Genomic DNA, 13,852 nt, shown 5'->3' on the forward strand with positions numbered 1-13,852 from the left:
TTAATCCAGTCAAATGTGAGGTTATGCATTTTAGCAGTACCAAAAAGACCAGGATGCACACCATGAATGGTAGGGAGTACGGAGGAAGAGCGGGTTCTCAAGAGTACAACTCTATGGAGCCTTTAAGGTAGCAATGCAGGTAGACCATATGACAAAGGTGGTTTGTGGGTTATTGGCCATTGCATACAGGTGGGAGGTTATGCTCCAATTTTACAAAATCTTGGTCAGACCTCAGTTGACGTACAGCATGCAGCTCTGGATGTTGGAGGAAGGACATGATAGCATTGGAAAGGGAAGTGAGAAGATTCACCAGAATAATGCCTGGGATGAAGCAGTTCAATTACAAGGTAGACTCGAAAAGCTAGTTTGGTGAAGATTAAAGAGAACATAATTGGGGTATAGAAAATCATGAGGGGTACAGATAGGGTAGACTGCAGGAAACGTTTCCTCCCATCAAACATAGATGAAAACAAGAGGTCAATAGCTTGTGGTGAGGGGAAAGAGAGAGATATAAGGAGCAGCTTCTTCATCAATAGGGTGCTATGTACCTTGAATGCACAACCTGAAAGAGTGGTTGAACCTGGGTCATTAACAGCATTTAAGTGTTTGCGTGAACACTTGAATCACTTAGGGAGAGGAGTTGGTGTGGATAAATGGCCTGTTTCCCTACTGAATGACTCTGTAATTCCCCGTAAAGCTAACTACTGAAGTGCTCCTTAATACAGAGCAACTTCAAGTGCAATGCATCATCATGAATTATGATAGCTGCACTATATTGCTCTTCAGTGAATACACCATATACTGGGCAAGCAAATATATAGTTACATGGGCCAAACAGGCTCATACTATTTGGAAAGTTGCACTTCAGTCTTCAAAGTGAAACTAATACCAGATGCAATCCCATTAATTAATTTATGGTGTTGATCAAATTCCTTAAGAGCCTAATCAGATCATAGTAAAGTGTTAGAGTAGCCATAATATCTTCATGCACAGGTCTTGGAAGCTGCCTCTAGGAGTCTACCTCTCCTGCATATTCATACAATCTGTCCAGAAATTCTACTTTGGACATGATGTAATTATTTACAGAATTTTGATTTTTTAAAGAAATCATTGAGTACGAAAAAGGACACACCACACATGGTACAATCATCATGTCAGTGTCGACTGCTTTTGTGTTGTGGTCTTCCGTGTGCAAGGTTTCATTAGGCTGCCACTTCGTAGACATAGACTGAATGATCTCATCTGTGGTAATTACATGTCCATCAAACCTAGAGAGAGAAAAGACAGTTTAACCAACTTGCATCTTCCACCAAAAAGGTAAAATAGTAATGCTTCAAGCCATTCTCCACAACTTGTTTTAATTGACAGGGTTAAAGATATTTCTCTGCCAAAGCTAACCTGTAGTGGTACATTGAGATCTGAATACAACACCCAAAATTCATGAGCTTCAGACACTAAGTATGAAAGAATCTTCATTCCTTTAACATTCAATAGCTGCTGTAAATTCAAACCTCACCATCCTTCACACACAACACACAGTGTAGTACTGCACTGAAATGAGAACATTGTGACAATCCATTTGGCCTAACAAATCTGGTTGTCCAGTCAAAGCAACCAGAATCCTAATCTGCCCAATCCCCACATCATTTTATTCCGTTTCCCTTCAACATTTTTCTTAAATGGCTGCAACATACACAAAATCCTGGAGGAACTCAGCAGATCAACTTAAGAATGGCTTCTGCTTTAAGTTCCAAACTCTGAATCAAACCAATACTGACAGAATCTAGGTTCAGCTACCAAACAACTCAGTGAAAAGCCATTAGGCAAAACTGTCAGAAATGTGCATTTACGTCCCCAGCAATTGCCAGAGGAAATCAATTCCTTTTGAAGTACAATTATTGCAAAGGCCCATGTGATAATGAAATATTGTTCAGAATACCTGGAGAACTCCCTGCTTGTCAGATATTGCCACAGTATTATTTTATATTCATCTGATACAGCCTGGATAATGAAAGTTCAAAGCTCAAAGTTCTCTCTCAGCCTAGATTCTGCACTTTTGGGACAAGAAGGCTCCAAGTATAAGATTTCCTAATTCAGAACTTAAAACACTAGCATTAAGCTAATCTGACATCAGTTTACATTAGTGGTAGGGAAATAAATGAAGGTGCCTAGGGAAAATATTTACACATTAGATAAAGCATGGATTTATTAGGGATAATCAGTATGGTTTCATGCAGGGGAAGTCCCATCTCAAAAATCTGATTGAATTTAGTTGAGGAGGTGAAAAAGATGAGTGATAAGGGTCAGAGTGCAGGTAAATACATGGACATTAGTAAAACATTTGATGAGGTCCCTTGTTGTAGATAATTAAAGCAGATGAAAACACTACTGATTTCATTGGCTCGGTCATAGAAAACAGAGGATAGCCGCAGAGAGGGCATTTTTCTTGTCTGGAGATCTGTGACCTGTGGTGTTCCACAAGGATCAGTGCTGGGACAGCTGTTGTTTGTCACATGTATTAATGGTACAAATGAAAATGTAGATTGATCTGGTTAGCAAGTCTGCAGATGAGACAAAAATTAATGGAGTTGTAGTCGGCCGGGAAGGACACAACAGGATGTTGATCAGTTGGAGATTTAGAAGAAAAAGATACAGATGGAGTTTAATCTAGAGAGATATAAGGTCAGATGCAAGCATGAAGTATATGGTAAATGGCAGGACACCATTGATCTACAAAGAGAACTTGGGGTACAAGTCCATAGCTCACTGAAAATGGCTACACAAGTAGACAAGAAGTAAAGAAGGCTTTATGGCATGTCTACCATCATTGTTCAGAGCACAGACCATAGAAGTTGACAAGCAACACACACAAAATGCTGGAGGAACTCAGCAGGCCAGGCAGCATCTATGGAAAAAAAAGTATTGTCGACACTTCAGGTCAAAACCCTTCGGCAGAACTGGAGAAAAAAAGTTGAGGAGTAGATTTAAAAGGTGGGGGAAAGGGAGAGAGAAACACAAGGTGATAGGTGAAACCTGGAGGGGAAGGGATGAAGTTGATTAGTGCAAGAGACAGAAGGCAATGGAAGAAAGAAAAGCTGGGGGGGGAGGAGCACCAGAGGGAGGCGAAGGGTGGGCAAGGAGATAAGGTAAGAGAGGGAAAGGGGGGCGGGGATAGAAGAGAAGCACCAGAGGGAGGCGAAGGGTGGGCAAGGAGATAAGGTAAGAGAGGGAAAAGGGGGGAAGGAGCACCAGAGGGAGGCGGGGTGGGCAAGGAGATGAGGTAAGAGAGGGAAAAGGGGATGGGAAATGGTGAAGGATGGGGAATTACCGGAAGTTTGAGAAATCGATGTTCATGCCATCAGGTTGGAGGCTACCCAAACAGAATACAAGTTGTTGTTCCTCCAACCTAAGTGGCCTCATCATGTCAGTGGAGGAGGCCATGGATAGACATAGCAGAACGGGAATGGGAAGCGGAATTAAAATGGGTGACCACTGGGAGATACTGCTTGTTCTGGCAGATGGAGTGTAGGTGTTCGGCAAAGTGGTCTTCCAATCTACATCGGGTCTCACCGATACACAAGAGGCCACAACGGGAGTACCGTACACAGTAAATGACCCCTACAGACTCGCAGGTGAAGTGTTACCTCACCTGGAAAGACTGTTTAGGGCCCTGAATGGTAATGAGGGAGGAGGTGTAGGGACAGGTGTAGCACTTGTTTCGATTGCAAATACAAGCACCAGGAGGGAGATCAGTGGGGAGGGACAAATGGACAAGAGAGTCGCGTAGGGAGCGATCTCAGCGGACCTGACGCAGATCGGTACGCTGCTTCACTGAGCACCTACGCTCTGTCCGCCAGAACAAGCAGGGTCTCCCAGAGGCCACCCATTTTAATTCCGTTTCTCATTCCCATATGTCCATCCATGGCTTCCTCCACTGTCGTGATGAGGCCACACTTAGGGTGGAGGAACACCACCTTATATTCTGTTTAGGTAACCTCCAACCTGATGGCATGAAAAGCGATTTCTCAAGCTTCCAGAAGTGTCTCATCCTCACCATTCCCCATCCACTTTTCTCGCTCTCTCACCTTAATTCCTTGCCCACATATCACCTCCCTCTGGTTCCCCTCCCCCCCTTTCCTTCTGTCTCTTTTACCTATCAACCACAGCTCTTTACTTCATCCCTCTGCCTCCAGGTTTCACCTGGTGTTCCTCTCTCTCCTCTACCCACCTTTTAAATCTACACCCCAACTCTCCTTCTGCAGTTCTGTCGAAGAGTTTTGGTCAAAACAGTTGACTGTACTTTTTTCCATAGACGCTGCCTGGCCTACTGAGTTTCTCCAGCATTTTGCATGTGTCGCTCAGATTTCCAGCATTTGCAGATTGTCTCTTGTTTATAAAAGTTGACAAGTTATGTCGCAGCTGTATAAAACTTACATTAGGCCACATTTGGAGTTGGGTGTTCAGTTCTGGTGGCCTCACTAGGAGAGGGTGCAGAAGAGGCTCATCAGCATGCTGTGTGGATTGGCTTTAAGGAGAGGTTGGGCAAACTTGGATTGTTTCTTTCTGGAGCACCAGGGGCTGAGGGGCAACTGGCAGATGGGGCAGATTAGTCACCTTCTTCCCCCAGAGGGGTAGGTGCCTGGAACGTGCTGCCAGGGGAGATGGAAGGAGGAGAAACAAGGCAATGTTTAAAAGGCATGTAGATAGACACAGAAACAGGCAGGGAAAGGAAGAAAAAGGAGCACATGTAGGCAGATGAAATTAGTTTAGACTGGCATCAGGCACAGCACGAGCTGAAGAGTGTGCATCATTCTATGGCACTAATGGGTGATAGGCGATCCAGTAAAGACAATCCGTTCAAAGTATCACAGTTCAAATGAGAAGGCCCAACAAAACACTGTTTTATGCAAATTTTCTGTTGGCAAAGCAAACAAGAGTAAAGGTTTAAGATCTACATTTCATTTCTTAGTCTAATCTTCATTGCTGGCCAAATTGTTATGAATATATTTTTTTTTAATATATCTAGAAACCTAGAGAACAACTCTGCAATTAAGTTTGCACTGCATCTTGTAGCACAGAAAATCCCACATGGTTCAGGTAGCAAAATGTCGCTTGCTGTCATACCACTAAAATATTCTACACTCACCGTTTTTGAACTTCAAGGAAGAAGGAGTCTATTTTTCTCATCTGAAGTTCATACATGGCTCGCAAAATATGCAATGGTGCATTTAGAGCATCATGAGTTATCTGGAAGAAAATATCTCTCAGTTACAATAGAAATAATCAGTTTACATTTCCTATAAAATGGAATAGCAGGATATGGTCTGAACCAACATGAAACAAGGCAAGTTCAATCTGAGCTCTATACTTAATTGTATCTTTGCACTGATTCTCAGCACATTGCTCACGTTGTGAAGGAGCTGGGCATGAGAAACTGATAGATGAAATCTAACCATGACTACTGATTCTAAGCCTATTACCATTCTTAGCATGATTACCATCCTAACGTGCAAATATATAATCATTCCTTCACCATCACATGGTCTAAATCCTGGAACTCCATAAACTACCCAAATCCATTCCTAAAGTCCTAAACATGGCCAGAATGTTACACAAATTGGAGCAGCTACTTTTTTTTTTGCTGAAGTTGTGTTCAATATAAATAGAAACTCCAATATCTAATTAGAAAAATAAACTTGCTCCATACCTGAAAAAAAATTTTTGTGGCTTCATCAAGACCATCCAAAGGATCAGGCTTAGTTTTGTCCAAATCAGAGGCACCAGTCTTAGATTCACGATCTGGGGTCTGTTCCTGCTCTTCTGTTTCCGAATCAGCCCCCTCAGCACTGGCATTGGCACTGGCCTCCTTTTTGGACGAGTACATCATGATTGAGAGGGTCTTGTTCAAAACAAAGAAAGCAAGAATAACTTAAGCCTTTATGCCCACCTGCTGCACTTTAGATTCGCAATCTGCTTGTTTTATCAAATTCCAAGTAACCACACGGCTGGCTAGTTAGAAGTACAAAACAAAACATGTTCAAATCTGTTGAAAGCAGCACAAATTGGAGCAGATAGGGAAACAGATCTTGGAAAGGTGTAATAATAACAGAGTTGTCGTGATGGGAGATTTTAATTTCCCAAATATCAATTGGCATCTCCCTAGACCAAGGGGTTTAGACGGGTGGAGTTTGTTAGGTGTGTTCAGGAAGGTTTCTTGACACACTATGTAGATAAGCCTACGAGAGGAGAGGCTGTACTTGATTTGGTATTGGGAAATGAACCTAGTCAGGTGTCAGATCTCTCAGTAGGAGAGCATTTTGAAGATAATGATTATAATTCTATCCCCTTTACAATAGCATTGTTGTTATTACATCCCAGGGCTGAAATGGTTGCCACAACAGAACTCAGGTTTAAGGTGCTGGGGAGTAGGAACAGAGGAGATGTCAGGGGTAAGTTTTTTATGCAGAGAGTGGTGAGTGCGTGGAATGGGCTGCCGGCAACGGTGGTGGAGGCGGATACAACAGGGTCTTTTAAGAGACTTTTGGATAGGTACATGAAGCTTGGACAAATAGAGGGCTATAGGTAAGCCTAGTAATTTCTAAGATAGGGACATGTTCGGCACAACTTTGTGGGCCGAAGGGCCTGTACTGTGCTGTAGGTTTTTCTATGTTTCTAATTTACTGATCGGTTATTAGACCATTCTATTGACTTAAAACATCCATTACACATAACATGGGTCTCACCTCCAGGTCACAAAGCAACCACAGCTTACTAAACCCTGTCCCTCTGGTACATTTCTTCTCCAGCAGTTTGATCAAACCAGACTGCAGAATGATTGGATGGATCTCTTCAATACTAGGCTTCTGCAAAATAGAAACAAACACTAATGTTATGGTAATCAAACCACCATCACTGGGGTAGGACTAAACATTTACAGCAATTTTCATCCACACCACACATTCATGATATCTGTAAAAAAAAACCTACAAATAATCTACCAAATCACAACATGATACATGGGGGTATGAACATTCCTTAATTGAGCTTATGTTCGAGTTGTCTCTTTCCCTGATTAAAGGACCAAACTTCAACCCAACACCTTCATTGGTCATCGTACAAACATGTGAACCTGCACAAGAAAATGTCTAGGATTCTAATTATATCCATCACTGTGCTCTGGAATATTTCCATCAAAGTTCCACCAAAAAATAGCCAGTTAATAATTGTTAAATTATTTTGATGCTATTTAATCAAGCGCATTTCCATCCTTTACTCCCTTTTCCCTTTCAAAATTCAAGATTCAAAAACTTTATTGTCATTCTAACCGTACATCAGCTCTGCAGGGCAGAATGAGACAGTGTTTCCCAGGAGCAGTGCAATCATAACATAACAAACGCAACACTAAATAATAAACATAACAATAGTGAAACACAACAGCCACATGTCAGTTAAAAACAAGTTATAAGTGTCTAGTGCAAGGTAAAAGTGTCCAAAGCAGAATCAGGTAGAGCAGCTATTTAGCAGTCTGACTGCCTGTGGGAGGAAGCTGTTTAATAGCCTTGTGGTTTTAGTTTTGATGCTCCTGTAATGCTTACCTGATGGCGGAAGAACAAACAGTTCATGGAGAGGGTGTGAGGGGTCTTTAATGATGTACCGTGTCTTCTGGAGGCATCGACTCTGAAAGAGGTCTTGGACAGAAGGTAGGGAGACCCCAGTAACCTTCTCTGCTCCCCTAACCACCCTCTGCAAGGCTTTTTTGTCAGCAGCACTGCAGCTGGAGTACCAGGTTGTGATGCAAAAGGTCAGCACACTCTCAACCACTCCTCTGTAGAATGTAGTTAAGATGTTAGTGGGAAGTGATGCTTGTTTAAGCTTCTTCAGAAAGTACAATCTCTGCTGGGCTCGTTTCACAATCCCAGTGGTGTTCCTGGACCAGGTGAGATTGTCCGAGATCTGCATTCCAAGGAACTTAATGTTTTCCACTCTCTCCACTGTGGAGCCGCTGATGCTGAGGGGTGTGTGCTCAGGCTGAGACTGTCTGAAATCGACGATCATCTCCTTGGTTTTGGTGACATTAAGCATCAAGTTGTTGTCACTGCAACAGCTCTCTAGGTGTTTAACCTCCTCCCTGTACATTGTTTCATCATTTTTGCTGATGAGCCCCACCACTGTGGTATCATCAGCAAATTTAATGATCAGGTTCTCTTTGAATCTGGCTGCACAGTCATGTGTTAGCAGTGTAAACAGCAATGGGCTGAGCACACAGCCTTGTGAGGATCCAGTGCTCAGTGTGATGGAGTCAGAGATGTTCCTGCCAACACAGACTGACTGTGGTCTCTCTGTCAAGAAATCCAGAATCCAGCGACACATGGCAGTGTTAAGGCCAAGCAGTGACAGTTTCTCCACTAGTCTCTGCGGGATGATGGTATCAAACGCTGAACTGAAATCAATGTACAGGATTCATTGCTACCTTCCCTTTACATGTTTGAATAATGATCAGAATTTCATAAAAGGTTGTTCTTTTTGTATTTATCCACACATCTGCATTAATTCACTTGCGAATAATGTCCAACAGGGACAGAAAGAGGGGGATGTTGCCCATGGCTGCACAAATATCGTGAGGATGAAGAGCCACAAGCAGGAGTGTGACGGAGGGTGCAGACAAGGAAACTATGACAGCACAAGGGCCAGAAAGAAACAGTCCAGGAGAAACAAATACAAAGTCAGGATGTCATAGAGCAGGGAAATCAAATCCACTCTGCCCTCCACATGAAACAAAAATGGGGTATGTTCAATGACAAATAAGCCTGCCACAACCCTAACGATAAGAGAAAGGCAGAATTACAGTGCAGAAGCAATTAAAATTCAGAACTTCACAAAGAGAGAAATACTGGAGTATAAATTCTGAAACAGCACCTACTGGTACATTTGTTATTACCTGCAGCAATTTGTAGAGACCCTTTAGAGCTAATGATTGCAGCCAGGTTGCCTCCACTGCATCTGGGGAACTGCTGTCTATGTTAGCTTGCAGTAGGTGGCTGTAAATTAACATGAACTGCTGCAGGAACTGGACGAGCTGGGCTTGAGTCGTCATCCACTCGGTCTGACTAACTTGCATTAACCGATAATCTCGAACTGTTTTAGGAAAGAGAAAAAGCAGTTGTTAAAAAGAGTGGCTAGTTTAAGCATACAAACTTCCTCTTACTGAATTCTCAGACTTCCATCTAGGTTTTAGCTCTTTTTTCCCACCATTTCATTTTATTGATTCTAGATCTTTCCCTCTGAGTTTCAGCTATATATTCAAATTGATTAGCAAAACAATCAGTAGCAAATCAATAAAGCTTACAAAAAAGTTTGTTAATAACATACATCACCTTGGATCAGTCTGTGTTAATGGGACCTTCGTGAACAAAAGGTATTGTGGGAACTGAGGCACGGGTGCTAGTGTTCTCCCTCATTCACTGGAACTCCAGTCCCCACGCTCCCTTGACACTCCCCTGGTTCTGTTTCCCACACTCCCCTTCAACATACTGGCTTCACTGCGAAATGTTTATACTTTGCACCATGTTTAAAAAAAGTGAGTTAAAAGTCTGAACATCTCAGATAGTCTGGAAAATCTCCTTAACCAATACGTAAAACTTGCTGGATTATGGAAGTTTAATGCACCAACAAAGGTGAAATGATAAGGATGGACCAGGGAAGGGGCAAACTGGAAAATTAAACAGCTGAGGCACATGAGCCATAAGCATCCAGGAAAAGCAGGGGATAGGAAAAAGATCAAAGAAGGTCATTCCTCATTGAAGAGTAATGAGATGTAAAGTGTCTGCAGTCAGTAACACACAGACAATAATAACAACACTGTAGATGTGAGAATGTAACATTAAACAGCTCAGGACATACATAAAAGTATATAAAATGATGAGAGACAAAAAACTGGGCAGATAGCCAAAATCTTTCCCCTTGGCTTTTCAAACTTGAGCGCATAGATTTAAGGTGAGGGGGGGTGGTTTAAAGGAGATTGACAGGTAATTTTTGTTCACATAAAGTAATTGGTCTCAAGGACATTCTTGATCGACACACAGAAGTCTGGAGGAGCTCATTGGGTCGGGCAATACCTAAGGAGAGAAACAGTCAACATTTTTGGTCAAAACTCTTCATCAGGATTGACAGAAGGGTATCAACCCAAAACCCTAATTCCCCATTTCCCTTCACAGATGCTGCCTGGCCTGCTGAGCTCGTCCACCTTTTTCTATGTTACTCAGCATTTCCGGCATCTGAAGGATCTTGTCTCCCCAAGCACATTCTCAGAGCCTTCTTGAAAAATTGTAATGTGCCCACAGACTCGAGAGCTGATGGCTCATAACCACCCTAAATGAAGAAGGGCATTTGGGATGGCATTTAAGAGTGTATTCATTGAAAGCGCAGCAAAAATGGCAGGTGGAGTGAATCACTCCCTGCACTACTGATCTACTTTTCTCGTTGTGCATCTCCTACCACACCCGTCGCATATTATGCAGATCCCAAACTGGGCCAGGAGGCATCTCAGACCCAGAGAATGGAAGTCATGTTCATCCCCGAATGTCTGCTCATGAAGATAGAAGTAGTGACGGACAGCAAAGTAGCCCTCATGTAGATAGTCATTACTGAACTAAAGCAAGAACAAGGGGGAGCTCCTGGGAGCCAAGGTCATGCTTGGTTAACAATGTGACATTGTCACATCACATAAAATATTAGACAATGCAAATAGTACCAGAGGCAAAAATGCAAATTGACTTGCTGTAGGGAAAACAAATAACAAGCACAAACAAGAGAAAATCTGCAGGTGCTGGAAATCCAATCAACACACACAAAATGCTGGAGGAACTCGGCAGGTCAGGCAGCATCTACGGAAAAGAGTACAGTCGACATTTCAGGCTGAGATCATTCAGCAGGACACACCTTGTTTTTAGATGTAGTTAAAGTCTGAGAATGGGCTCTGGATGTGGATGTCCTTTTAGATAATTACAAATCCTATTTGTATCAGTCAAAACAAAATAAATTGCTCCCAGCCAAAGTTAATGTAACAATAGATTTGGCAGAAGTACACAAAACATGGTGAAGATAAGTTATCCCTCAATTTCTTGGAGCTTGCAAGAAAGGCATTCAGCAGGCAGAAGGTGACCCAAAATCAATATGCACATCTGACTCATTTGGTTGATCAAAATACTTATCCAGATAATAGCACAAAACAGGAGGGGATTTAAATGTAAAATAGTGGCAGATTACAAAAAAAAAGCCTGATACTTGCCAACCTATATAGGACAAATTAAGCCAGAATAGATAAAATTTGATCCATAGCTACAAAACAAAGAAAAACAATAATTCATAACAATCCAAAAATGACAAACAATGCAAGGGCAGGAAACTAAGCGATGGGGCTCACTTCATCAAAACCCAATGGATTAGTGAAACATCAACACCATTGTCAAAAACCTGCCCAAGTAAAGTGTTTAAGCACAAAGATAGTGGTATAAACGCATTGTTACAGTGCTGCCCATCACCCAATAATTATTCAACAGAATAAATATGCGTACATGAAGAGGATTTGGAAGCCAGAGGTAATATTTAAATATTTACTGCAACTTCTATCACTGGCAAAATTCCAGCTGCAGATTCATATTGAGTGGGGGCACACATGGAGGAGGCAGGATGTTGCAGCCCACAGCATGTCCCACTCCAAGTAATCGCAATCAGAAGTTGTGCACGTACAGTGTTTACTGAATTTTGATCTGCCTCTCTGAAAGTTGCAATGCTTAAAATTCCTATACGTGATCTCGGTTATGGTCTACAAAGAGTAACCAGTAGAAATCCCACCTGAACTGCAAAAATATGCAAGACAGTACAAAACACGGCCAAACCCACTGAGTCCTGTGCACGCCGACAAACAGAAACTAGATTGCCACAAAAAACCCACCACAGGCCAACTCTAAAAGGAGCCAGGCTGTTCAAGATCAATAACCTGCCAGGGTTCATCACGTCAGGGAGGCGTATCAGCATCAGAATCACCAGCATGGGTCGTGAAATTTGTTAACTTAGCAGCAGCAGTTCAAACTAATAGATAATATAGAATAAATAAATAAATTTATAGTATATGTATTGTAGATTAAAAATTGTGCAATAACAGAAATAAAATATTTTTAAAAATTGAGGTGGTGTTCACAGGTTCAATGTCCATTTAGGAATTGGATGGCAGGGGGGAAGAAGCTGTTCCTGAGTCACTGAGTGTGTGCCTTCAGACCTCAGTACTTCCTCCCTGATGGTAACAATGAGAAAAGGGCATGTCCTGGGCGCTTGGGGTCCTTAGTAATAGACGCAGCCTTTCTGAGACACCACTCTTTGAAGGCGTCCTGGGCACTTTGCAGGCTAGTGTCCAAGATGGAGCTGACTAGATTTACAACCCTCTGCAGCTTCTTATTGTCTTGTGCAGTAGCCCCTCCATACCAGACAGTGATGCAGCCTGTCAGAATGCTTTCCTCTCATGAGTGAGGAGGAGATGTTATCACCAAACCGCACAGATTGTGGTTTTCCAATTAAGAAGTCAAGGATCCAATAGCAGAGGGAGGTAAAGAGGCTAAGGTTCTGTAACTTCTCAATCAGGATTGTGGGAATGATGGTAGTAAATGCTGAGCGATAGTCGATGAATGGCATCCTGACGCAGGTGTTTGTGTTATCCAGGTGGACTAAAGCTGTGTGAAGAGCCATTGAGATTGTGTCTGTTGTTGACCAATTGTGGTGATAGGCAAATTGCAATGGGTTCAGGTCCCTGCTGAGGCAGGAGTTCAGTCTAGCCATGACCAACCTCTCAAAGCATTTCATCACTGTCAATGTGAGTGCTACCGGGCAATAGTCATTAAGGCAGCCCACATTATTCTTAGGCACTGGTATAATTGTTGCCTTTTTGAAGCAAATGGGAACTTCCACCCATAGCAGTGAGAGGTTAAAAGTGTCCTTGAATACAGGCATACTGCAGCCAAACACATGTTGATTAAATGCAAGTCAGTACTGAATCAACTCTGGAGTCAAGAACTGGCAAACTGTACTCTTGTTAATGTGGTAACAGTAATAATTTAGCAGTTAATAAATTAAGAAAAAATATGAATACATGAAAAAAAGTCACAGAATGTTGAAAAGTTAATTACAATACCCCAGAATTCCCAGGAGCTTTGTGCTGCTGATGGTCATACTGTGATCTTCAATCACAGAATCATTCCTCCAGTGATCCATAAACCTGACTCCATTGACCATTTATAGGAACACAAAAAAAAGCCCAGGAGACAGCCATTCAGCATCACACCCATGCCAGTTTAACTAATCACACCTTCCAGAATCAAGTTTATAACCCCACAGTTCACATCTCTTCCCAAGCACAATTCCAATCACTGTGTCACAACCATCCTATCAGACAGTGAGATCCAATCACTGTGTCACAACCATCCTATCAGACAGTGAGATCCAGTCACTGTGTCACAACCATCCTATCAGACAGTGAGATCCAATCACTGTGTCACAACCATCCTATCAGACAGTGAGATCCAGTCACTGTGTCACAACCATCCTATCAGACAGTGAGATCAAGTCACTGTGTCACAACAATCCTATCAGACAGTGAGATCCAATCACTTTGTCACAACCATCCTATCAGACAGTGAGATCCAATCACTGTGTCACAACCATCCTATCAGACAGTGAGATCCAGACCTCACTGCCTTCAAGATGGAAAGATTTTTTTTCTCATTTGCACTCTTTAATCTCTCTACCAGTGATTTGAAATATCTGTCCTCCAACTCCTGCTCTTTAACTATTCTGCCGTTCT

At 42.3% G+C, this 13,852-nt stretch overlaps 1 protein-coding gene across 5 annotated transcripts in view; it reads right to left on the reverse strand.

Annotated features, from left to right (window-relative positions):
* The window catches only part of zzef1 (zinc finger, ZZ-type with EF hand domain 1), a 303,511-nt gene that overhangs the window by 80,740 nt on the left and 208,919 nt on the right, over positions 1-13,852 (reverse strand). For all 5 annotated transcript variants that reach the window (XM_059972942.1, XM_059972943.1, XM_059972940.1 and 2 more), the window contains exons 44-48: positions 8,939-9,135; positions 6,744-6,863; positions 5,708-5,899; positions 5,147-5,247; positions 1,133-1,268 (exon numbers count right to left, since the gene is read on the reverse strand). In XM_059972942.1, the coding sequence (XP_059828925.1) occupies positions 1,133-1,268; positions 5,147-5,247; positions 5,708-5,899; positions 6,744-6,863; positions 8,939-9,135 (746 nt within the window). The remainder of the gene's footprint in view (positions 1-1,132; positions 1,269-5,146; positions 5,248-5,707; positions 5,900-6,743; positions 6,864-8,938; positions 9,136-13,852) is intronic.

Source organism: Hypanus sabinus, chromosome 6 (genome assembly GCF_030144855.1).
Source record: "Hypanus sabinus isolate sHypSab1 chromosome 6, sHypSab1.hap1, whole genome shotgun sequence".
In the NCBI taxonomy this organism is placed as follows: domain Eukaryota; kingdom Metazoa; phylum Chordata; class Chondrichthyes; order Myliobatiformes; family Dasyatidae; genus Hypanus; species Hypanus sabinus.